Source organism: Rhamphochromis longiceps, linkage group LG3 (genome assembly GCF_057381845.1).
Source record: "Rhamphochromis longiceps isolate RC_006_pf linkage group LG3, R_longiceps_female_GT1.1, whole genome shotgun sequence".
Classification (NCBI taxonomy): Eukaryota; Metazoa; Chordata; class Actinopteri; order Cichliformes; family Cichlidae; genus Rhamphochromis; species Rhamphochromis longiceps.
In genome coordinates this window covers 33,253,076-33,278,556 of record NC_140559.1, presented here as the reverse complement: position 1 = coordinate 33,278,556, position 25,481 = coordinate 33,253,076, and the positions used below count along the sequence as shown (strand labels likewise).

Below are 25,481 nucleotides of genomic sequence, written 5' to 3'. Positions count from 1 at the left end.
TATATATAAAAATGTGTTATCATCGTCGTCGTTGTTGTTGTTGTTGTTGTTGTTGTTGTTGTTGTTGTTGTTGTTGTTGTTGTTGTTGTTGGTGGTGGTGGTGGTGGTGGTGGTGGTGGTGGTGGTGGTGGTGGTAGTAGTAGTATTAAGCTAATGTGACATGGTTAGAAGTTACTTGCCTTAAAAACCTCAACAACAAAATATTCTTAATGGAGAGGATGATTAAACAGCCTGCTGTAGTGTAGTGTTTTAGCACAACCAAATGATATGAAAATGTACTGGTCATGTGCAACACTTAAAAATTATGCTGAAGTTTATAGATCTTAATCCATTTTAAAAGAGTTATACAAAACATAATCACACCTCTGGTAAAGGATCACCATTTTGACACCCTCAAGGAGATCCAGCAGCCATTGCAAGATGATTTCTGTGGAGTGATCTTAAAATAGCAAGCATGCTGAGAACAGCTCAGATGTGCACCAGATGAGGACCTTACATCTGATAAAGGCCAGATTTAACGCTCAGAGCGGTTCTATCACACACAATGGCAAAAAACAAAGAACACACCCTATATCACAAAATCTCAAAATAATCCTATATCACAAATTTGCTTTACTTATAATCAGTAATTCATAATACTTATGATATGTGATACAGTCTCACAGGCTGATCTATGTGCGGCTATTTTCATTGATGCTTAATAAAAGGAGTGTTACTATAAACATATGCAGTGATAAGATCTGACGTCCTCTGACCTAGTTTTTCTTTTTTCACTATCTTAACCAGTCCTGCCACATTTACAGAGAACTATGAGAGGGCGTGGCTGTACTTTCTCGAACACACTACTTATGCACGTACACACACCGAGACACCTCATAATTGAGAGTGTGAGCGGCCAAGGTGGGACATCTCTGGATTTCTGTGCTGTCCACCTTACCTGCATTAAGGTATCACATTTTCCTTTAGTTATTATTTTGTGTATTTCTTGTAATACGAGGCTGTGCTTGTTGTTTTTCTGGCATATGTTGATTAGTGAGATTTAGGAGTAAAATGTAATAGTTTGGGTCACTCATCAAACAGCATGTAACGAATCTTGGAGCCATAATGGATTTGGATTTTAAATTTAGTAAACAAATCAGTTCTGAGTTGCAAAAAAGCTTTTTCCAATTAAGGCAAAGCTTAAGCCAATTTTGTCAGGGCATGACTTTGAGAAAATAATACATGCCTTATCTCAACTCGGCTTGACTATTGCAATGCACTTTATGCTGGAGTCAGCCAAGCATCCCTCTCACATCTTCAGCTTGTACAAAATGCTGCTGCCAGTCTCTTAACTGGCACACAGGCATGGAAATATCTCACCTTTCATTCCCTCCTTTAACTGGCTTCCTGTTTATCATAGAATTAATTTCAAAGTCCTAATGTTGACTTATAAATGCTTAAATGGTCTTGCTTCTCCATACTATTCTGATGTACTTCCCTCGCAGGCCCACAGATCAGCTGCCTTTGGTTGTCCCAAAAACTAGGCTGAAGCTTAGAGGAGAAGAAGCTTTTTCAATTGTGGTTCCCAAACTTTGGAATGCATTGCCTGTAAATAATAGGCAGTTTTTAAGTCTCTTTTGGACACACTTCTTTTTTGGACCGGTGTGAGTTGATGTTGATGTGTCTTTGTTTTATTTTATGTACGTGTTTGAATGTGAGTGGTCTTATCGTTTGTTTTTTGTCTTGTTTTTGTTTTTCTGTACAGCACTTTGGGCAAACTTTCTGTTTTTAAATGTAGTTTATAAATAAATTCGATTTGGATTTGGATCATATAAACCACAGAAAAGTTGAAGAATTCTTAGATCTCCAAACCCCAACCATCCCATCTCCAAGGATAATTTTCAAGCAGTGAGATAACATTTTGCAATGGTTTTGCAGCTACCAGAACACCAAACATGCTCCACATATTTGTGGGCACTTTAGTGGTTTATTCTGTGGATTTTAGAATTTTAGCTGAGTCATATTATGGCTGTAATGTTGTTTACTTCAGCTACTTTGTGCTTTGTGGGTATGACCTTCTTAATGGAAGTTAAAGATTGAGCATAATCATGATAATTGTGCTTTGTAATCATCTCTTGGCTGCAAACCAAGATGATGAACACACTGTTTTTTAATTTTGGATATAATTCCTCTTTTGTTCCCTCTTCCATAAGAACCCCTGACAAATGTTTTAATGCCAAAATTAGGAAAGTTAGTTATATGTTTATCTAGGAAACGTGCTAAGAGGATTTTTTTAAGCTTTTGATTTTTGTCCTAAATGGAGCCTGTAATCTGCATCTTTCCTTGCTCATATAACAATTTCTAGTAGTAAATCATTATCTCAATGCTCATGAATTGAGCACGATTCAACTCATGGTTGATGACTCAAGCAAAAAAATCGAATATTTGACAATGGTACTAGTTTCTTTTGACAAATAACTAGCTCTCTTTAACCTGCAGGATTTCACACTTGTGCATGTATTTCCCTCCCTCACAAAACAAATACCTGACCTGCATGTAGTAGCTGTGGGACAGACAGATGAACCATCCTGGGATTTAACTGCAGAACAATAACAATACTGTCCAGCCCCATAAAACTCTGAAACAGGATAGGCTAGCATGAGAAGTTTACACATGAGACAGAATTATGCATGGCTTCCCGTGAAAATCAACTTTCAGAAGTATTTGTGAAATGTGTTGCCCAACATGAGTCTGCTCAAATGTTACCTGTATAAAGATAAACCTGTACCTGTGGGTTCTGAACAAAATCTCGATCAACTTCATTCCTGAAATCTTCTGACCATACTGTTCAGATTTTAGTCATCAAAGAGAGATATGTGTGAGGGAGTTTGCCTTGTAATCGGAAGGTTACCAGTTCGAGCCCCGGCTTGGACAGTCTCGGTCGTTGTGTCCTTGGGCAAGACACTTCACCCGTTGCCTACTGGTGGTGGTCAGAGGGCCCGGTGGCGCCAGTGTCCGGCAGCCTCGCCTCTGTCAGTGCGCCCCAGGGTGGCTGTGGCTACAATGTAGCTTGCCATCAGCAGTGTGTGAATGTGTGTGTGAATGGGTGGATGGCTGGATATGTAAAGCGCTTTGGGGTCCTTAGGGACTAGTAAAGCGCTATATAAATACAGGCCATTTACCATCTTAACCCTGTTATTTTGTTGCTAGACATTTGATACACTAAATTTAAACATGACTTCTATGCATTGATTCTCATAATAAATAAATAGCTTGTTAGATAACTGCTTCATGACTCTTTGCTCCTCTCTTGGGTTTCACTTGTTTAAAAAAGTCAAACAGCACTCACATTAAAACACACCAAACACCCAAAGTACAACTAGCATCACCTAGTGATAAATTCAACCCGACACGCTGATCAGAGCATATGACACAATAAGACAATTTTGTGTTTTCAGGGACTGAGCACAGTTGCGGGACAAAAGCTACGTTACAGAAGCCTCAGTTGTTCTCTGAAGAAAGTCTTAATGAAGTTGTTATCAGTGGTTAGTGAGAAGTCCTCCCAGCAGCTACCTGAGACGGAAGGTTATCACCTCAGATAACATGATGAGCTTGATTATGAGCAAAAGTGTTTCAAAGGTCAAGTGTGATAGTAAAAGTATCACACACACAATTACATATTCAATCAGAAAGTGACACATGTAGAAAAAAACTTGACAGCTGGATATTTAGAAGGCTTTAGTTTAACATGTTTTGAGTGAAGAGAGGAATTAAAGCTTAAAGCTGGGGAATAACAAATACTTGAGCCAGTAGGGGGCAGTATACTCCGTCAGAATTGATGTTTTTCTGTTTACGCACATGACAATCTGTGAAGGTTTTATTTCACTACACTGTAAGCAATACCTCGGTTAAATTGGATTAAAGGATCGGGAGCTACATTTGATCAGCTTTTATGATTTTACTATAATCCAGCAGTTTTTTATTCCAAAGTTGAAATACAAGTGACAGCTGGGAGTGACAGATCTGTTCCTCTGACATGCCTTGACGTGGTTTGTCAGAGTACAAATGCCAAAGGACACCTTTTGTGTAAAAGACAAGTGAAACCTTTGACGAAGTGCATCAAGTTTACTTGTGTGAACAGCCAGATGAAATACCATGTAAGGTGCACCATTATCCCATCCTTTATTATTTATGCCACCAATACGATTGAGAGCATACAGCAGTAAATTTGCCAAATCATCACACTGGAGAAGCTGTAACCTTCTCCAGTGACTGCTTAGTCACTGAAATAAACCAAACCAACATAAACCAAATTAGTTATGTGGTTTATGTTGCTTAAAATCACAAATGTTATCATCCATATGTTGAAACTCTCCTAAAGATTGTTTGCATCTCTCTTTTGCTTCCAGAAAGATGTCTCTATATGACAGTTTTTTATGTGAAGAACAGTTCCAGTGCTCCATATGCCTTGATGTATTCACCAACCCTGCATCCACACCATGTGGACATAGCTTCTGCATGCAATGCATCACCAAATACTGGAATGGAGCTAAGGTCTTATTTTTTTGATTTCCTTCATTTTCAGCTTTTTCATTCCCTTACTTTCTGTTGACGTTCAGAGAAGTTATTTAACATATTTTCGTCATTCCTGCTGATGTCCTTTTTGTTTCTATTGTTTCCATCTTTACTTATATCTTATTTCCATCTTTCCTTCCAGGTTTTCAAGTGTCCTCTGTGTAAAAAGAGCTTTGAAAAGCGACCAGACCTCCAGATTAACAGAACACTACGAGAGATCACTGACCAGTATAAATCTATGAAAAATGGAGTAGTAAAGAATAAGAGTGGAAGAAAGGGAACTGGAGGGCATGGAAGCCCGTCAAGCCATTTATTTGATGAACTGAAGAAAAAGCTGTGTCACCCTGTGCGAAAGACTCACCAGACCTTTTCTCGGAGTAAGAAAACTTCTGTGTTTCCGTCTGTAATAATTTATAGAGTACTTTTCAAAGCTCAAGTACAATCTGGAGGAGTTCTCAGATTTCAGAGTAGGCAATTCAGAGTACTTGGTAAATGACTGTCCTGTCATAATTATGTTGCACAACAGCAAACTTATACAAGACTACTGACAGAGGTTTCTTCCTGTTACAAGGGAGTTTTTCCTTCCCACTGTTGCCAAACAGTAACTACCTTACAATATAAAGCACCTTGAGGCGACTGTTGTTCCGAATTGGCTCTGTATGAATAAATCTGAATTGAATTGAATTACATTTAATTAAATTGAATGTGTACTTTCACCTTTTGTGGATTACGAAAGATGAATGCTGAATAATTATTCCACCCAGAAAAAAACAGCAGTTCAAAGAAATCATGATTAGCAGAATGTTAACATGTGATTCATGCCCATGATGAGTGTATGTAAACCTCTGACCACAACTGTACTTGAACAAAGATCTAGGGTCAATGAATGGCTCTACAAAATGTCAGCATTGTGTATCCAAATAGATATTTGACTTTTCACTAAAGCGACTGACTAACCTGAAAATCCCTGATATTTTTTTCATCTTCAGGCTTGGAAAGTGACTCAATCTCAACGTCCTTTCCTCCAGTCAAGGACTCAAGAGCATCCTCAGTGCCAAACCACAGTTTCAGTGATGCATTGAATGAAACCTATGTGGCAGGTCCTAAGGTTTCCCACCGACCACATACCGACCACAGGAGGAGGTACACGCTGAGTGGGACTGAGATGAGCCACAATGTCCCTCTTTGTGAGATCCACAACAGGCCAATATTGGTAAAACGTTCACCTTCTGCACCTGTTGAATGAAGTCCTTAAAGAAGACCAAATAAAAATCATATGCAATGGGCTTCAGATTTTCTGTAGGAGTGACCAGGTGTGCATTTGTCCTGAATGCGAGATGGAGGATCATCCAGACCATGACACAGTGACCGTTGAAACCGAATGGATGGAAACCAAGGTTTGAAAATTAAAACAGAAAAAGATAGATACAAAGGACAGATGGATTAGGTTAGGGAAGTTTCCATGTTAAAAAAAAACAGAATAATGTTTTTTATTGGAGTAACAAAGAATTGCTAAAAAGCAGGTGATAACTGACATGTGATAGTATGAAGTTCTGGCATGAACGAACTAGACCATTTTTAAAAAAAATCTGTTAAAAATGATTTAACATCTGAGCCTAAATTCTTAGACAGTGGAGCAGTTTGATAACAGAAAATGAGTCAAATACATAGAATCTATGTTCCTCGACAGCAGGGGTGGGCAACTCCAGGCCTCAGTGTCCTGCAGGTTTTAGATCTGTCCTTGATCCAACACATCTAATTTAATTGGTTAAATTACCTCCTCAACATGTCTTGAAGTTCTCTAGAGGCCTGGTAATGAACTAATCATTTGATTCATGTGTGTTGAACCAGGGTGAGATCTAAAACCTGCAGGACACCGGCCCTCGAGGCCTGGAGTTGCTTACCCTTGCTCTACACTGTTTCTATTCAATATATCATTTTTAAACATTTGGTTTCAGGTCATGCTGCATATAATATGAAGTTATGTAGTGATTATTTGTTTCCAGAAGGAGGTATTTTGTAAGATATGCTCATTGACTACTGTCTGACATACATTATCACAAACAGATCCACCCTTGTTCCCCACGTCTGTTTCAGAACACCAATAGGCTGAAGGTCAAGTGAAGTCAGTACTGTGTAACATGAATGTTTGTGTATTTTAGACACTGCTGACTGTGTCAGAGCGGACAATCCAGGACATGATTATCGAGAGAATCAACAAGATCGAAGAGATAAATATGTCAGTGACAGAGCTGGAGGTAAAACACAAACACATTCTTGTGTAAGACCACAGGTGCATGGTAAAACCTGTAAATCCTCATACCACTTCAAGGTTTTTGTTAAACCAGCAGTCCCCAACCTTTTTTGCACTGGTTTAACGTCACACAATATTTTCACGGACCGGCCTTTAAGGTGTCAAGGATCAATGCAAAAAAATAAAATTATACGACCAAGACAAAAACTGTGCTATTTAGCGAATTCAGTGTGTATTTGTGTAACTTTATTAGCAGCGTCCTCCTGAAATGCGGCAACAACATTGAGAGTAAACATCCTCCTTTCTGCCCCTTAATGCTCTCTGGTCACTATGGTAACATTTCTTTCAATATAAGACTCACAACTACAACATGGGAAAAGACCCAGGGAAACCGAGTTAATGATAAAAACCCTGAATACCATAAATTTCACAGCCTCAACTCCCGCGGCCCGTACCAAATGACTCATGGACCAGTACTGGTCGTGGCCTGGGGATTGGGGACCGCGGTGTTAAACAATTTCTATTTCAATTTCCCTTTTTATGTTCGCACCTGATGGCTGCCCTTCCCTGACCCTGGTTCTGCCAGAGGTTTCATCCTGTTAAAAGGGAGTTTTTCCTTCCCACTGTTGCCAAAGTGCTTGCTCATAGGGGGTCATATAATTATTGGGGTTTTTCTGTGTAATATTGTAGGGTATACCTGTTGTGTGACGGCTGTGTGCGGACAGGAATAGGACCCAAGGTGCAGACTCCAGAGACAAACTTAAACCAAAACAGCTTTAATGCTGAACTCAAACATAACATAACTGGGAAAAAAATCAAATAAACTAACACCGGTGGACTGACAAAACACACAGCAAAATAAACGGTAGATAGCGACACTGACAAACTGAAACACAGGGCTTAAATACATAGAGGGAGCAATCAGGGAATGGGCAACAGGAGGGAAACACAGCTGGGGCAAATCAGGCCTAACAAGACAAAGGAGAAGCAAAACCAAACACATTAACATGAGACATGGACTTTCAAAGTAAAACAGGAAACCCAAAACACAGACTGAACAAAAGACACAGACTCACATGCAAGCACTACAACAGAGGGAACAGAGACGTGGGACCAGGACAGACACAGACACTGACTGGATGTGGGGATACAGCAGACAGGGGAGACAGCAACTAAGGAACACAGACAGAAAACCAGAACACTAAAGCTCTAACCAACCCCACCCAGAGAACCTAAACTAAGAATGATCCTAAAACCCATAAAGCAAAGCTAGAATATAATGAAATAACAAAATCAAAGAACCAAAAACACAAAACACTGGGTCAACGACCCAGGGACCCTAACAATACCTTACAATATAATGCACCTTGAGGCGACTGTTGTTGTATAAATAAAATTGAATTGAATTTTTCAAACTTAAATTATGTATTTCTACATGTTGGGAGCTTATTAAACAATATCTATAGCCAATTTTACATAAAAGTGCAGGTGTATTTCCCTGATCTACAATTTATATCTGATTACCAAATCCACATATTACATTTTAAGTTAAAAATATATATATATTTTTCCAACATTATGTTTTTCTAAACAACAAAATCATTTATGAAACACTCTCAAGTTTTAATTACATTATTCAAACTTTGGTAAAGATTTTATGTTTCTAACTTTTTACCTTGCATTTTAGGATTTCTAGACATTTTGCACATGTTCTTAGATTTTTAGTTGTAGCAAAATTTAGGTTCCTTACATTTGAAATCTGAGCTGCAATTCACAGATGCTGCATATTTCCATGTGATGTGAGAATTTTTATTTACAGGGGAGATTAATATATATTTTAAACCAAAACAAATTAAACAATCATGTATCTCATATCACTCTGTCTAACTTTCCAGCTGGCAGTGGACCGAGAGACGGCGGGCAGCGTTTCTCTATTCTCGAGTTTGGTTTGTTTCATTGAACGTTCCCAGGCAGAGCTGGTGGAGGCGATGGAGCTCAGCCGGAAGGTGGCACAGCGCCATGCTGAATCCATGACAAGGCAGCTGGAACAGGAGATCGAACAACTAAAGAAGAGACAAAGCGAGCTTTCCAAGCTTGCCCAATCAGATGATCATTTATACTGTGTGAAAGTAAGAATTTAAGGATGAATGTGAAGATGCTAGTACACGCCCATGTTCCAATACTATTTGTTTTGTGCTGTTGGCAAACTGACATACTGAATCAGACTGAGGAAAGTAAAAAAGTAGAGGTGGTAAATGTTATTTATACAAATAAATAGCAGATAACCACAGAACTGACAAAATGTTCTTATACATCAAAATGCATTTGCATGTATCATTAAGGCATACTAATGCACTCATTGGTCAGACACTGGCCAGGCCCATTAAGTATATAATGAAAAATTAATATGCATGATTTGTTTATCTAGAATATAGTAAAAGATATACTATATGGGTGTATACTTGTATGGCTTTTGGTTTACCTATACATATACATAACATGCATGTGACAACAATCTGTTTAAGGTCAAATTCACGTGGATTGAAATCCTATTACCTTAAGTATATTTATACTTTTACTGAAGCAAACATTAAACTACTCATATAGTTTCTAAATAAAGTAAACTTGACTTGATAAGTTAGGGTGAAAAGAGATGTAATGTACACTTCACAGATTGGAGATTTCAAAAATGATTATATTCAATATTTGCCAAATTATATGTCACTGACATCAAATGAGTGACACAAAGCTTTTGTAAGCTTTTATAAGAGCACATAAGTGCCCGTTTGTTGTGTAAGGAACATTTTAGTCTATTATTAGGTGGTTGCTTGGCAACGTGACGGTGACTTAATGTCTGATAAGCTTTGATGCTCAACTCCTGATCCTGTAGGAAGAGTTGGCATTTTGGTAAATACTGACAGGAAAAAATTTCTAACATTTCTTTCCACCTGCTCCCTAGACGTTCCCAATTCTGTCCAGCCCTCCACCTACCAAAGACTGGTACAAAGTGTCGGTGAATTCTGACCTGGGGACAGAGTCCATTTACATGTCTATATTAGCTCAGGTGGAGAAGTTTGCCAAAGAGCTGAAGAATATCACAGAAAAAGGTCAGTGTAATGAAAAGCATCCAGCTGGTTTACACATATAATATACAAAGAAGACACAAAATCTGCGAGAACAGGGAATTTTTAATTAGTTCAGACTCAACATACGGAGCAAAAAAACCCAACAACTCTCAAAACACATTTAGGCGATAGATAACAGAGTCTGGCTGTTATATAAAAAAGAAACTTTAAATAAATTTCTTGGCTGATGCTTTTGTGTTTTTCTGTAGCTGCAAGTGAAATGCTAAATACTCAGCTAATGCTGGTCTGGGTAATAAGCTGCATCCATAAACTGTACCAGTGTAATGCACAGATACCCATATGTTAATTAGTGCTAAGTAGGAGAACAATAGAATACTATAATTCTGATCACCAAAATGCAGACACAAACTTTTTATGACCCATACCACACATCGGGGTATATTCAACAGACATTGGACAAGAGAGGTGTGGAAGAGAGTGCAGGTAGGGTGAAGTGGGTGAAGACAAGTGTCAGGGGTAATTGAAGATGTTAAGATTTTTATTGGGCATGAACAGAATTAAAAATGAGTAGATTAAGTGCAATCTACAATCTAGGATCTAGACAAGCCCAGAGAGGCAAGGCTGAGATAGTTTGCACATTTGAAGAGGAGGTGGGTGGATGGTGGGTTTACTGAATAAAGGATATTGAAGATGAAGCTGAGGAAGAATATCCCCTAAGAGAAGATTCATGGATGTAGTGAAGTTGGTTAGTGTGAGTATAATAGAAGAGAATGCTAGGGGTAGGGTGAGGTGGTGGCAGATGATCCGCTGTGATGACCCAAAAGGCACCAGCTAGAAGATAATCAGTCAGATAATCTTATTAAAAACACGCAAGTGAAAAAAACTCTACTTTAAGAGATCTTTCACGTAGAAAGCAGCATGGAGATTCAGCAAATGGCTCCAAAACCTGTATTGAGCTTTTTCACTAATTTGCATGTACTATGCAATTGTTTTTTATTGGCTATTCATGGTCTTCTTGTGTACTATATGTCACTACTTCCTGTGATTCCCTGTCTCTTCATTGCACAAATGCACATTACACTGTGGCATGAGCATGCCCCAATGGGTGCCCATGCACTGTGCTTTGCATGTCTAGTCAATAAACACAATAAACCTGTTATTTGTCCAATAATTCCTCATCAACACAGAAGTTTAGGCCTAGCAGCCCTCTCAAGAGTATGCCCTCAACTCTAAGCCTTATAAGTTTTCAGATGGATGAATTATAAAATATATTCACACACCATAAAGTTCTTGGGAGAAACCATTAAACTACCAATGACTGTCTTTCTGGAGCAGGCTATAAATTGCCACTAGAGGAATTTTTTAAAGTATTTTTAAGTGTTCAAGCCAGACAGTACTACAGATACAATCATTAAGCAATGAAATACCCCCCCCCCCCCCCCCCCCCCGGTGGTGCAGGTTTGTATTAGCTGTTACTTCTATTTCTGCTGGATTACCAGACCAAACAGTAAGGTAGGTTCATGTTAGCTCCTTACACCTGTTGTCTTGTTTCTGTTCAGGTTTTCCTGCACAAACACTGGATCCCAGTCCTTCTCGATCACAGCCCAGTGAGTGTACATGTCCTCTCCACCTTAACAAGTGCTCTTTTAACGGTTACACTGTATACAACTTCATCCACTTTAACCTTGTTGATAATTAAGATCCAAATGTATCTGGTGAGTTTTAACAGCAGCACTGTATTTTGTTAATAATAATAATAATAATAATAATATATATATATATATATATATATATATATATATATATATATATATATATATATATATATATAATTTTGTTTGTCTGCAGGGATAAAGGGAATACACGAATATGCACGTAAGTGACATTCATCCAAGCTAAAATTAATGAAAGCAGAATTACCAACAGAAAATGAAGTTCTTTACATCTTCTTTCAACACAGTGGATGTAACTCTGGACTCCAGTACCGCCCATCCAAGACTGGTGCTGTCATCAGACCTGAAAAGTGTGAGGCTCCTGTTCAGTTACTAGACCATTACAATCATGCTGAAATGACTTCCTGTGTCCTCTTGTCTCGGAGCCTCTCTTTTAGCATAAATAGAGAACAGTAGAAAAAGAAGATGTAAAATCTCCATGAAATGAGCTGTAATTATAAATTGTATATTTCTGCAGGTGAGGTGTGGAGATCGACACCAACTGGTGCCAGACAACCCAGAGAGGTTTGAAAAAGTTGTCTGTGTTATAGGGAGGGAGCCAATCTCTTCTGGAAAACATTATTGGGAGGTATGAGGGTTTGCCCTTTCCAAGAGTCAAAAGTCTTGAAAATCATTGCTCATATATTATAATTCAGTTCTTTATTGTTGATTAAACTTGATTCCATACTGCTTTCATTACAAGATACAATTGTGTGCTAAATAAACAAATGTTGGCCAAACATCTTGGCTTCTTCAGACTTACATGCGTTTCACTATTTGAGTGAAGGATTGTGGTTTGTTTGGTTTGAAAAGGTGGACGTGACAGGGAAGACTGACTGGGACCTGGGTGTGGTCAAGTATTCTGTCAGCAGGAAGGGGAAGATTGAATACACCCCAGACAATGGATTCTGGTTCCTCAGTTTAAGAGACAAGTGAGTTAAACACATTGTTGAAGAGTTCTCCAAATTATTGGCCGTTGTAGCTGAAGGAAAAATGCTTATTTCCCAAATGGTTGGCGGTGGTTCCCAGAAGCATGCTGCTTGTTGTCACTTTGGTTGCTAGAAGATTGCCACAATTGCTTGCAGATTTTCATGTGTTTCTGCAAGTATGTGGTTAACTACTTGTGGTAATACAACATTATGGTGTGACACAAACTGGAAAGGGAGAAGGTTCACCTTCAAAGTAAAAGTTGTACCTCAGAGCTACAGTCAACATGTTTCATATGGTACAACTTCCACTTTGAAGGTGAATGGTCTCCATTTGCAGTCTGTATATATATTTTTAGTTTCAATATAGGTCTGAGAGAAGCTAAACAGTATTTGTGGATAAATCGTCACTTAGTCACTTCCATTTAATTATGACCGCAACATATTGTCCAGCGCAGTACTGTAGTATAGACCTATTTAACACCATATACAGTTTACACAAGGCAATTTTATTTCTTATATGAATTTTATTTATTTTAACGGTCATAAACTGGCTGTGACACGTGACAATAATAACAACTGTACTCCATTAAAACATTCACAGTAGGTGGTATATCCAATCTTTAAATGATGACCTGATGAATCCTGCTTCTGGGTCCAAACTACTTTGCGTTTATTAAGGCTGTTGTGTTTTTAACATGTTTTAATGCTTTGTATCTTGTTCTATTTAATCTGAACAGCCCCCTAAAAACAGCCAGTGATCACTGTTAGCCTCTCTCAGTTTTTATTATCACTGTTCATTTTAAAGCTCAGTTTGAAAACCTTACAATGTAACTATAGCCCAGTTTAACCAGAGCTTCTATGTACCCTCTGGTGGACCAGTTCTAGGTTTGTGAGGTAGTGTTAAAGGGAGAATGGTTTACAGGAGGCAGGTGAGTTGAGGAGAACGCTGTATTATCCCACAAATGATAGCACTGCAACATAGACACAACTATAGCTGGCAAAACAATTTATAACCTAAACAATCTCAGTCATAAAATTACTGTTAAGGGTCTCTGAGTCTCCACATGGGTGTCAGTGATACAAAGTCTCAAGTCAAGAGTCAGAAGAATAAGTCAAGTCAAGCTCGCTTTTTCTTGGAGAAGAAGATGAGAAAAAAAATCAGAAAAGAAGATTTAGTGGGTGCACCCTCAGGTCTTTTTCTACTGTCAGCACTGTTATGTGGTCTGGGCGTGTTCTACCAAACCGCGAATCTTCAAATCAACTAAGGACGATCATTGCGGCAGACAAATTCTAGGGCCTGGGATGGTTCGACATCTCCTCTCAGAGGAGAGTTCCAACATCTGAAATCCATGAACAACCACAAATGGGATGGAAGGGGGAAAAAAACCCAGTCTGCATGACAATAAAAACCTTTATTACATACAGCTTTGGAATTGAGCTCACACACATATTTGTGTATTCAAGTATGTTAACCATATGGACATTGCATCATTTCAATCCTTATACAAAATGAAAATAAACCATTGAACTAATAAAATAGTATAGCACTGAAAAACACATAACAGTGGACTTTTCTTTTTGGAAATGAAAGAACTGATTAAGTCTTAATTATTTTTTATGGAGTCTCATTATCTTTAACTAGAAAGTTATCAAGTTTTTCTGACTTGTACTCACCTTACAATATAGTTTTAATCAGCATTTATTTCTAAACAAATTTTCCATGTACAAAACCATATTTTTATATGGGATAGGCGCTGGAGCCTATCCCAGCTGTCATAGGGCGAGAGGCGGGGGACACCCTGGACAGGTCGCCAGTTTGTTGTAGGGCTAACACACAGAGACAGACACCCACATTCACGCCTACGGGTAATTTAAATTGATCAATTAACCTATCCCCACTAACTGCATGTCTTTGGACTGTGGGAAGAAGCCAGGGGAGAATATTTGTGTAATACTCCATATCCAGCTAAGGGACTTCAATCACATTTTACACATTGCCTGCAGCAGCAGCAGTAACATTTGCATGCAAATAAAGAGGAATAAAAGTGGAATAAAGAGCATTGGCTTAGGCAGGACTATCACATGGTTAACTTGGACATAAAACAAATTTTTATTAATAATTTTTATTAATATTATTTAATATTAATCCTCCAAACACTGTTTTGAAAACTTCATCAGTGCCTACCCAACTTACCCACACACCGATAGACTTGGGAAGAAGGCACCATGCTCGCTACATCAGCTAGCAATGCTAACTTTTACAACACTCATCAAGACGGTCGGAAGTACTATAATTTCCGTATAAACAACCTCCGGTTTTCTAGGTGATTCCGTTCTGCTCCTCCTGAACCAAATACTGGTTACAGGCTGTTATTTTTTTCCACTACAGAAAGTATTTTTCCTCATTAATCAGGGATTGTTTGTTTTAGCCTTTCACTGTAGCCTCATCTACACTGCACTTGGAATGTCCTTCAGTAAGCATGAGGAGGCAGGATCTACTTCTCCTAACCAATCACATGCAAGAATGTATGGTTTAAGCCAATAAGGTGAAAGGATGGCAAAATAAATTTGATAGACAGATTTGAGACAATAGAGAATAGGTTTGGCAAAGAAGAGCAAATAAACTATAGTGAATTATAAAATATAGAATTATAAAAATAGATTAGACAGAACAGGAAAAAGAAGAACTGTGGAACCTCAATTCCACTGGGCTACACCAGCCCATGCAGCAGTGACTAACCTCGTACTGTAGATGGATTATCTCAGTTGTTCTCCTGACTAAAGTTTGGTCTGTTTACAGCATCTTGCCATGCGATTGCATTTGTCCCGAACCTTCGGGAACCCTCACGTTAACTTTTATCAAGTGGAAAAAAGTTAGCGTTCGGCGTCCAGCTTCACAGTGTTTATATATGCTAACGATAGCAGTGTAGCTAGCCACCATGTTAACCCTACTTCAGTAACCCTACAAACACCATGGCTGTTTGGTTTTCTGTCTTCACTTATTTTGGAAGTGATAGCTGAGCTGTATGTTTCAACTTTTGCTGTGGCTTTTAAGCTGCCGGATTTTTGGCTTCACCACCTCCTTCATGGTTTGTGCACGTTGAAGCTGAGTTTTCTTTTTTTTGGCTGTTTCAGCCAACGAAACGAAATACCATCATGTGGTGGCCTTACTCGATCTGCTGAGGGTCATGTGATGACCTTCCTCCGGGATCCCCCCCACCCAAGGGAATGACACCACTCATTCGCTACCCCCTCTCTGTTGAAGAGTGGGCTGAGAAACTCCTCTCTCTCTCTCTGGCCTGGATGATGGCCTCTCAAGCTCATGGAAAGTATGCTATCCTTGCTAGGAATGGATGATGACGGATTCATCTTCACTTACATATTCCTCCAACAGTTGCTGGCTCCAGTGCAAGCTGGCCTCGCCAACTCCCTGTCTCTGGCCTAGCAGGATTACCGCTCACTCACTGAAGAAATGGATCACATTCTCCTGGCTATTAGGAGCTTTGGTATCCAGACGATAGTTCCGACGGGATCTCCCGTGACCCCCACGATTTTCCCGGGGGCAACCGACGCATTGATGGTGGGTGGGATCACTGTGATTTTACCATCAGTGTTTTGGCGTTGCAGCATGGCCGCCTTGCAGTTTTAAGGCCGAGGGAAATGAGGCTGCCAGCACTCTGTAGCAGCCGCGACCACTGACAACAAGGAAAGGCTCCTCTTCATAGAGGACTCACTCAAGAAGACATTTTCTAGTTGACTCTAGCTCCCAGAAGAGCTACGGGAACTCTTGTGTCGTCTTTGCATACATTCACATTTAGCCAATAATGAGACAGAAAATTCAATTAGCAGAGGATGAAGACCAAACAGAACTGTGAGACATAACATTGTACTTGTATTAATGAAAAGGACAGAAACACTCCAGATTGATGCTGTTTCCCAGCATTTGCTGAATGTAAAAATAAAGCAATGACATGTAAATGTTGGATTTAAAAGCTGGTCTTTTTAGCAATCCCCCACAAAGAATGTTTTCAGTTGTTTAATTTTTCCCTTTTACCTGATAGTTGTCTTACTTTTTTAAGTTCCTTAAAAATGCATGAAAATGCCATGCTTTTGCAATAATGCAGATTAAAATGAAATCAGACCTACTGATGTTAGAAGAAATTTTTCATCTTTAATTTCCTTTCCCTTTGTCATTTCTCCCCACAGGAATAAGTTTGGCTTTCGTTCTCAACCCTACACAGATGTCCCAGTGAACCTTGTACTTCATAAGATCGGGATATTTGTGGACTTTGAAAATGGACAGGTGCGCAGGTGTACATGATTGGAATTTACCTGTCTCATAAAGAATGGGCAAATTGAGTCCCCCTTTAATTTAAACTTATTTAGCTACATATAGATAAATATTATAAATATAGATATTTTCACTATTGTCTTGTTTATGTAATTTTACTTTAGGTGTGTTTCTCTTCTTTGCAGGTGTCTTTCTACAATGTTGATGCTAAGATGCACATCTATACTTTTAATGACATTTTCAATGAGACCCTCTACCCTTTCTTCAGCCCCTGCACCAACAAGTCAGGAAGGAACGATTTACCACTGATCATCACGCCAGTGAAGATGACCGAGTGACACCTAAAAGTTGCATAATATTGTATTTCTTCCTCTCAGTTTTATTTTCCTGCCTTTGCACTTATGTGCTCTCCATACATATAAGCTTAGTCAGTTTTTCCCCCAATTGTGTATATATCTATAAATATTCCCTATTGATTTAAACCTCGCAGTTGTCAGACTGAATAGTTTATGCATACAGGTTAAATGTTTTTATGTATTTTGAAACTGATAATCTATTAAACAAATATCTTACATTTGGATGTATTGTGGAAGTTTTCCATTTAATAAAGCCTGCAAACAAGCGGTGAGTGGTAGCTAACATGCTTTACCCCTCTGGGGTCCAGGGTATAAATGACTGTTTTTGACTACTTTTGATTTCACCTTTAAAACAGTTTTTCTTGCCTTGTTTGGTATCATTATTTTCAGAATAACCTCAAATATCTGAAATTGGAGGTTTCTTTTCATTTTAATTTTTGTTTTTTATTCTTAACTTTACCAAATGGACCATCCCGGCCTTGCTGTATTGGTCTATTTGATTCACCTTTGTTTTTATTGTTTATTTTATTTTCACTTGCTACACACGGGACAGGCATGACTGGGGGAAAGAAGGAGAAAGAAAGAGAGGTAGGGAAAGAAAAACAGCGGGGAAGAGGAACGGTGATAAAGGGCAAAAAATAAAAAAACAACCAAAACAAACAGACAAATACATATATATATATAAAAAACACCCAGCACGCCCCTGCGGGCGGTTTATCCTTCAAGCTCATGCTGTTATGTGCTGGATTGTCTCTGGGGCACCTTTACACAGCCTGCACCTGGGGTCTTGCCTGGTGTGATAGACCCCAGCCTCTATGGCTCTTGTACTCAGAGCTTGTTCTTGTGCTGCCATGATTAGTGCCTCTGTGCTGTCTTTCAGTCCAGCTTTGTCCAGCCACTGGTAGGATTTCTGGATATCCCCTCAGTTCTGACTACCTTCCCTCTCTTTGTTACCATTCGACTACACTTCTCCAGTCCGAACGACATTCCAATGTCATTGCTGTATAGCCTGGTAGTGTGGATCAGTGAATCGATGTCTCGTTCACTCTTGGCATACAGCTTGATGTCATCCATGTACAGGAGGTGGCTGACACACACACATATATATATATATATATATATATATATATATATACATATACATATATATACATATATATACATATACATACATATATATATACACATATTGACAATCTGATAGACTCCATGCGACGATGTGTTGCACTGCATGAGGCAAATGGTGGTCACACCAGATACTGACCGGTTCTGGGTCCCCAGACCCACAATAGAACAAAAAACTGTAAACTTCCAGGGTGGCCTTTTGTTGTGGGCAGTCTGAGGTACACCTGTGCACTACTCATGATGTCAGATCAGCATCCTGATGTGGCACACCTGTGAGGTGGGATGGATTATCTCAATATAGCAGATGTGCCCACTACCACACATTTGGACTGATTTGTGACCACTGTTTGGGAGGGATGGTTATATTGTGTATCTGGAATGAATTTTAGGTCTCTACGTCCATCCCATGGGGAATGGGAGCAAAAACAAAAGTGTTGCGTTTATATTTTTGTTCAGTGTATATACACACATATATATATATATATATATATATATATACATATATATATATATATATATATATATATATATATATATATATATATATATATATATAAACTGGTGGGTTGTGCTGCTGAGGTGGAGGCAACAGGAAGACCGCTTGATGCTGCTGCATCATGGCTGGGTTGTGCTGCTGAAGTGGAGGCAGCAGCGGTAGATGTGGTAGATGGCCCAGGGGTGGGATTTAGAAACTTCAACAGTGCATCTGAAGAGAGGAGTATGTGACACCACTGAGTATCAAAGTCTAATAATAAAAACATATGATTCCAGGAATAAAATCAAATGATATAATATAAATGAAAAACCAAAGAGATATATGTATGATGTTAACTGATATGCAAATTAGATTAGATTCAATTTATTGTCATCATTACAGTGAAATGCTGAATAGCAGAATGCAAAGTAACAGTATAATATCATATGAGAATGTTATGTTATGATTATCTTTGACCGAATCACAGCAGTGCTCATATTAAAAAACAGCATTCCCTCTCATGTGATATTGCTTAATTAACATTAATGATGTGCACTTTAACAACTAGGCTTACAACTATAATATATACAGGGGTGGAAAAGTGACTATTACCTGCAGGGTAAACGTTAGCTAACCAGAAGGCAATAACAATGTAAACAAAAAACACCTGCTTAAAAGATGAATACAAATGAGGAATGGTGGGAAAGGTGGGAGTGCTGTAATTACCTAACGTTACATTATTATTTTCCATAACAATTTAGCCCCCCCCCCTCCACAATATTAACTGACGTTAAAACAGTTAACTAGCTATTTATTCACTATCAATTAGCGAATCATGTAACATTAGCTCAATGCTAAAAATTTAGGTTACTATCACATTCAGACAAATAATTTCATGTAGGCTAACGTTACCTACCTCTGTCTTTTTCTTGTTTCTCCTCCTCTTCTTTTCTCTTTTTTCTTCCCTGGGCACCTGACAGTTTTGGCCGTTTTGACACCTTTTGTTGATTTTCTGATGTGGTGACGTCCAAAAGGAACCATGATACGGGAAGGGAGGGGGCGCACCGTGCGGGGAGGGGGGGGGGGGGGGGGGGGGCGTAATGTTGTAACAAATAATATTTCTATTAAATAAGCTTTACTTTGCATTTTAATTAACGTGGGATTATTTTTTGTATTTAGAAATAATAGTACCAACTTTTTTTTTTTCAACATTTGTGGCACTGGCGTGGCGCCCCCTGATGGACGGCGCCCTTAGCATTTGCCTATACGGCCTATGCCACGGGCCGGCCCTGCATGCGATACTTGCCTCCATTGACAGGAATGTTACAAAGTAACTGAAACGTGGGAATCTTTTGTGCTCCAGCTGGTACACTGTAGCCTTTCGGTTCCACCTCTTACTTAACCAATCTGGTAATTTAGCAGCAAGTCTTTGATTCTCAATGCCATCATTGAGAATGTTCAGATTCTCATTATTAGTCATTGCAGATTGGCAGCTTTGTAAAAAGTCCACAAACTTTCTTAGCTCTGCACTATCCTTTCGTGTGACCTTTGGCCAGGTGTGTAACTTGTCTCTAAAGGCCTTAGCAATGACAAAAGGCTCTCCATAACCTTCATTGAGCATATTCCATGCTGCCTCATATGAGTCTTCAGAGCCAATCAGAAAATAGCCATCTAAGGCTTCCTTAACACAGCCACCAACATACTTCTGTAGAAAAAATATCTTTTCGGCAGTGGGAATGTTCTTTCTCTCTATTGGAGTCTGAAAGGATGCCTTCCAATGCTTAAACTTAAGTGGATCCCCACTAAATACCGAGGGTTCTGGAATAGGCAGTCTATTAGCTGACATAGCTTCTGCCAAAACCTTTACAAGCTCACCTGTGTTCTCATAAGTGACATTTAACTCTCTTCGTGGTTGTAAGGGTTGATTAGCAGTATTCTTGGACTCCGTTACCTGTAAGTTTGCAGGGTTTAGAGTGACTCTTTCTTGCTTTACTGAAACGTAGTCTTCCTCATAAACTTGTAGTTTTGCTTGTGCTGCCTTGAGTCCTTTCAGATTTTCCAATCTTTCAATTTCTCTTCTAAAGTCCTCAACTGACTTTCTCCTTGCAGCACTTTCCTCTTGTTGTCTCTTTATCACGGCCGCTTTCTCCTTTTCTCTTTGTAGCTTGCGCTCAGTTTCCTCCTTTTCCTCTAGGAGACGTTGTGACATTGCAGCAGCTGCTTGCTCTGCGGATATGCGTTTGTCTTCTTCTTCAAGCATTTGCATTCTTTCTCTGTACTTCTCTTGTTCCGTCATTATCTGAAGCACAGCCTTTGTGGCTTCATACTCTGCTGCAGCTTTTTGTCTTTTGGAGGAGGAACCATTAGAAAGAACTGTATTGGCTTTAAATGGACTATGAACTGAGGCACTAACAGAGCTGGAGGATGTAAATACAGAGCCTGCATCAGGCCATACAATCTCCTCTTGAGTTTCTCCTTTAATGTGACATTTGATCTTTTGCAAAACTACTGTAGTCACTGATGTGCATTTGTCTAGCTTGGAACGCATATCATGAGGTGGTCCATCCATTGCTCTGTATTCATCATAAATATCATTAAGCTCGGCTGCTTCTCTTTGTACAACGTTCATGTGACCTTCAAGAATGTCAGGTGGATCTCCTTTTATAACAGATTTTTTTGCCACCTTGATTAATGCTTTCCATCTGTCATAAATACTGTCAAAGCGACGTTGCAACCCTTGTAACCTTTCTTTATGGAATTCTTTTCCTTTTTCTGTGAGCATGCGAGGCCTTTCACTTCTACGTTGCTCCATTTGCACTGTATGTTCTAAAGAGGTTTCATCCACTTGCCTTGCAGCTTGTTCTGCACTGGGAGCTTCAATTTCTGTCTCATTTGTGTCTGCCATTTTGTTTTTCTTGTAATGCACTTATTTGTTGATGCAAAATCTCCTTTTAACTTGACTTGAGTAATGAATTGTGAACTTGGGTGCATTAATTCCCTTCTTGCTAACTTGTGATGCTGTTGTTGTCAGGCTTAACACAGTTCCTTATTGTTTCTCCCTCCTTGTGTCATCTTTCCAAACATAAACTTTAATGTCTGGCTTCTGGACATCTTTATGAAGAAGCAACTGTGAACTTGTGTGTCCATTAACATTTGCAGCAGCTTGGTCCTTGGTGCACTGGCACGATGTTGCCACCAGGGGGCCGGGAATCATGCAGGTCCGAGTTCGACTATCACTTCTACCTCTTCTTAAAGTCAATAAAGAGTTCTTTTACTGATGGCATGAAGTTGGCTTTAATGTTAGTTGTAAGGTCTTGGGGTTGTTACAGCTTCACCTTGATCACAAACTACGCCACCGTCGAACTAAAACAACATAAAATCCAATGAAATAGTAAGACAAGTGAAATAAAGACATAAAATGATCTATATAACATACAAACATACCTCGCTGGCTGACCCATGCTTTGAGGCAGAAATGAGCACTTTACAGATACTTTTAAGAAACAACTTTCTCAGAATTAAATTGGCATCTCTTGCTTCAACTTGCCATGCTCACACATCAACATGGGCGTGCATCTCCCTCAGGTGCACCAGTGGAACGAAAATGCAGTACAATAGTTCCTACATGAGAATTTTTACAATAAATGACCTAATGGCATATAAAATATGCATAGTGCAAAACAAAATACATTAACTGAAAGTAAGGCAGTAAAACACGCCATGAGCATCAGGTAGCACAAAGAAGCAGTTTCTGCCGAATGAAGGAAAATCCTCCAAATACTCCAGAATGTTAAGAAGAGTGATCAGATGAATTGCAAAGTTCTTTGCCATAAAAATGAACTTAATCCCAAAAAACCTATTTCCACTGCATTTATCACTACCATAAAAAGACATGCTGAGATAATTTCAATAAACAAACAATACAAACAATAGAATGTTGACGAGCACAAGGCTGAAGATTATTATGTTATGCTGACTGAGTTAGAATAATAGTGAGGATTATGTTTGAGATCGTTGTTCTTCCTGTTAACCATGGTTATCTGCAATGCAACATCATTGTGTTGCATAAAAAGGGCTTCACAGGCAAGGATGTTGTTGCTACTAAAATTGCAGCTAAATCGACCATTTATGGGATCATCAAGAACTTTTAAGAAACAGGTTTAATTGTTGTCAAGAAGGTTCAGGGCGCTCAAGAAAGTCCAGCAAGGCTTAGAACGGTCTCCTAAACAGGATTCAGCTGCGGGATATGGGTGCCACAAGTGTAGAGTTGCTCAGGAATGGCAGCAGGCAGGTGTGAGTTCATCTGCACACACAGTGAGGCAAAGACTTTTGAAGGATGGCCTGTTGTTAGCTGAATGGGAAGAATAGGATCCAGGCAATTAATACCTGTACCCCTGCTGGGATAATCAGTAGGCTAAAAGAAGAGAAAGAAGCCACTGGCATCAAGATAAGAAAGCTCTTTAACATGTATGGAAAGTTTCAATCCAAATCCAGCACTCTGAGACTTTACACTAAATGAAATGAAGGATGCTGCAGTGTCAGAACCACTATTCAGGATGAAACAACAAACATCCATGAATACATCAGCAAGATGAGCACAACTGATAGTGTGTTTGGGACAGCCCTAGTCCTGTGGCACTTTCAGATACAGATAGACAAAGGTGATGGTTTTAACCCGCTTAAGAAAAAATGCCATGGAAAATAACAATTATGATGACTGGCACGTCTTCTTCTTCTTCGTTTATTGGAGCATTATCGCCACCAGCTGGAAATGAGTGTATCCCTATTAATGCCAGTATTTATTGAATTTCTAATAAAAGGTCTGGTCCACGGTCTTAATGCTGTTTTGAAATGAAATGAAATGAAGTTTAAATGCCCCATTTAACGCCCCATACCTACATTATCCGATGACACATCTGATTACCTGGATGTTTTGCTCGTTTCTTCTCCTCTCCTTTCTTTTTTTTCCTATACTGAGCATCTGATGACACTCAACCCGAGAATCACCATAACATAACCTAATAGACCTTGACCATTTTATAGGGTTTTATTTTCTTTCTGGGATTTCGCACAAACCACAAAAAATAATCAATGCACACTGGGCTTGGATTGAAAACATTATGAATGAAATGTTCTTTCTTTGGGTGCTTCCCGCCCCCTTTCCCTTTTGACAGGTTGTGTTTGAGACTTCAGCGCAGCAGCAGCAAGCAGGGGCACTGAGGGCCCTTGCGTTCACTTTTTGCGTATATGTGTGTAATAGAATTTAGAAAACACAAATTGTGCCAATTATAAGTCTTTATCATAATTTCTGGTGTTTTGTGTTTGTTGGTTTGTTTTTATTATGTTTTACTTTCCGAGCTGGTTATTAGTGGCATGGTGTGAATGACTGTAAAATTGTATATGCAGGAAAAATTACAATGTATTGTTTCATCTGATTTGTAGTGTGTCTTCCTCTCTCTGCTGTTCACGTTTATTAAAATGAAAACAAACATAAGACAATCTTGACGGGAGGGGCCAATGGGGGAGCCTCAAATTTTAGAGCTGGAACGCAAATATGCAAAACAAGCTACATAAAGCAGTCAAATTGATATAATGATACTACTCACTAAAGGAGAAATGAAACAGTAATTAAAAAAATCAAGTGAAGATGGCAGAACAGTAAAGATGAAAGAATTCGCAGGAAGTTAGTGTCCCCTATCAACACTTCTGTGCAGGTGGTGGCGGTAATGCACCAGAAACGTTGCTTGCCAATCGACATTAAACAAGAAGAAGTAGTAGCGCTTGTAAAAAGCAGAACGTAGGCGTAAGGAAGTAAGAGTATAACTACAGTCATCAAACGTTTTATCTTCCACAAGGACCTTTAGTTTTTTAAGCCGTCTAAGGCAAAGATCGTGTGGCTGTGCCCCTCTGGTCTCCAGCAGATCGCGTTTCTGTTTCTGATGCGTGATTGGAAAGATATACGCTCTCGTTGATCGTTGTAAACAAAGAACGTGTACTCATGCTGACTGACGGGAGTAACATGCCGGAAAGAGGATGTAAGTGAGCCCACTCTCTCTACTCGCCGTAGTCTAATTACAAAATCGGTACGCTTGCCTCCTTCTCTCCTGGTGGATCTTTAATTCGGGTTACTCAGAGAGGGATCCACAGTGAGTAAATTATAACTGCATTGGTTGCCTAACTCCATCATTGTCTACAGGGTTTCTCTCTTAGCTAATTTGTGTTTTCGCTTGTACCTTCTGTTTATCCTCTGTCGCTTACTTTATTCCATCTGATGATCGCATAGAGCTTCTTTTGTTAATAGCATTACATCCTCTGCACAATGTGGCTGCTCTGAAAAAGAAGTCAACAAATCAGAGAATCTCGACTCCCTGGAAGAACTTATAAGTACACCTACACTGAAGACTAATTTAGAAGATCTTCTTTTGACATGGAAAAGTAAAAGCCCTCTTGAAAGTAATGAAATCTTAGTAAGTAAGGAACAACATCAGGTTTCTTTACGGCGCTGCAGCCAGGTTGAGCCAAGTGTACTGTTTGTCTTTCTATCTTAGTACAGCACTGGTCAAATGTTTGGACACAGCTTCTCATTTAATGCCTTTTCTTTCATTTCATGACTGTTTACATTGTAGGTTCTCACTGAAGGCATCAAAACTATAAATGAAGAAATATGGAAATAGGAAGTAAACAAAAAAATGAAAATAA

General features: G+C 39.1%; 1 protein-coding gene across 1 annotated transcript; it reads left to right on the top strand.

Annotated features, from left to right (window-relative positions):
* Positions 1-808: 808 nt before the first annotated feature.
* LOC146674199 (E3 ubiquitin-protein ligase TRIM21-like) lies at positions 809-17,471 on the top strand. Its single transcript, XM_085394922.1, has 15 exons — positions 809-947; positions 4,389-4,533; positions 4,697-4,931; positions 5,544-5,767; positions 5,847-5,951; positions 6,717-6,812; positions 8,704-8,937; positions 9,768-9,915; positions 11,454-11,501; positions 11,743-11,769; positions 11,855-11,919; positions 12,085-12,195; positions 12,420-12,538; positions 16,742-16,838; positions 17,012-17,471. Exons 2-15 carry the CDS (start codon positions 4,393-4,395, stop codon positions 17,162-17,164), a joined length of 1,803 nt encoding a protein of 600 aa, XP_085251048.1. The 5' UTR covers positions 809-947; positions 4,389-4,392; the 3' UTR covers positions 17,165-17,471.
* The last annotated feature ends 8,010 nt before the right edge of the window (positions 17,472-25,481 follow it).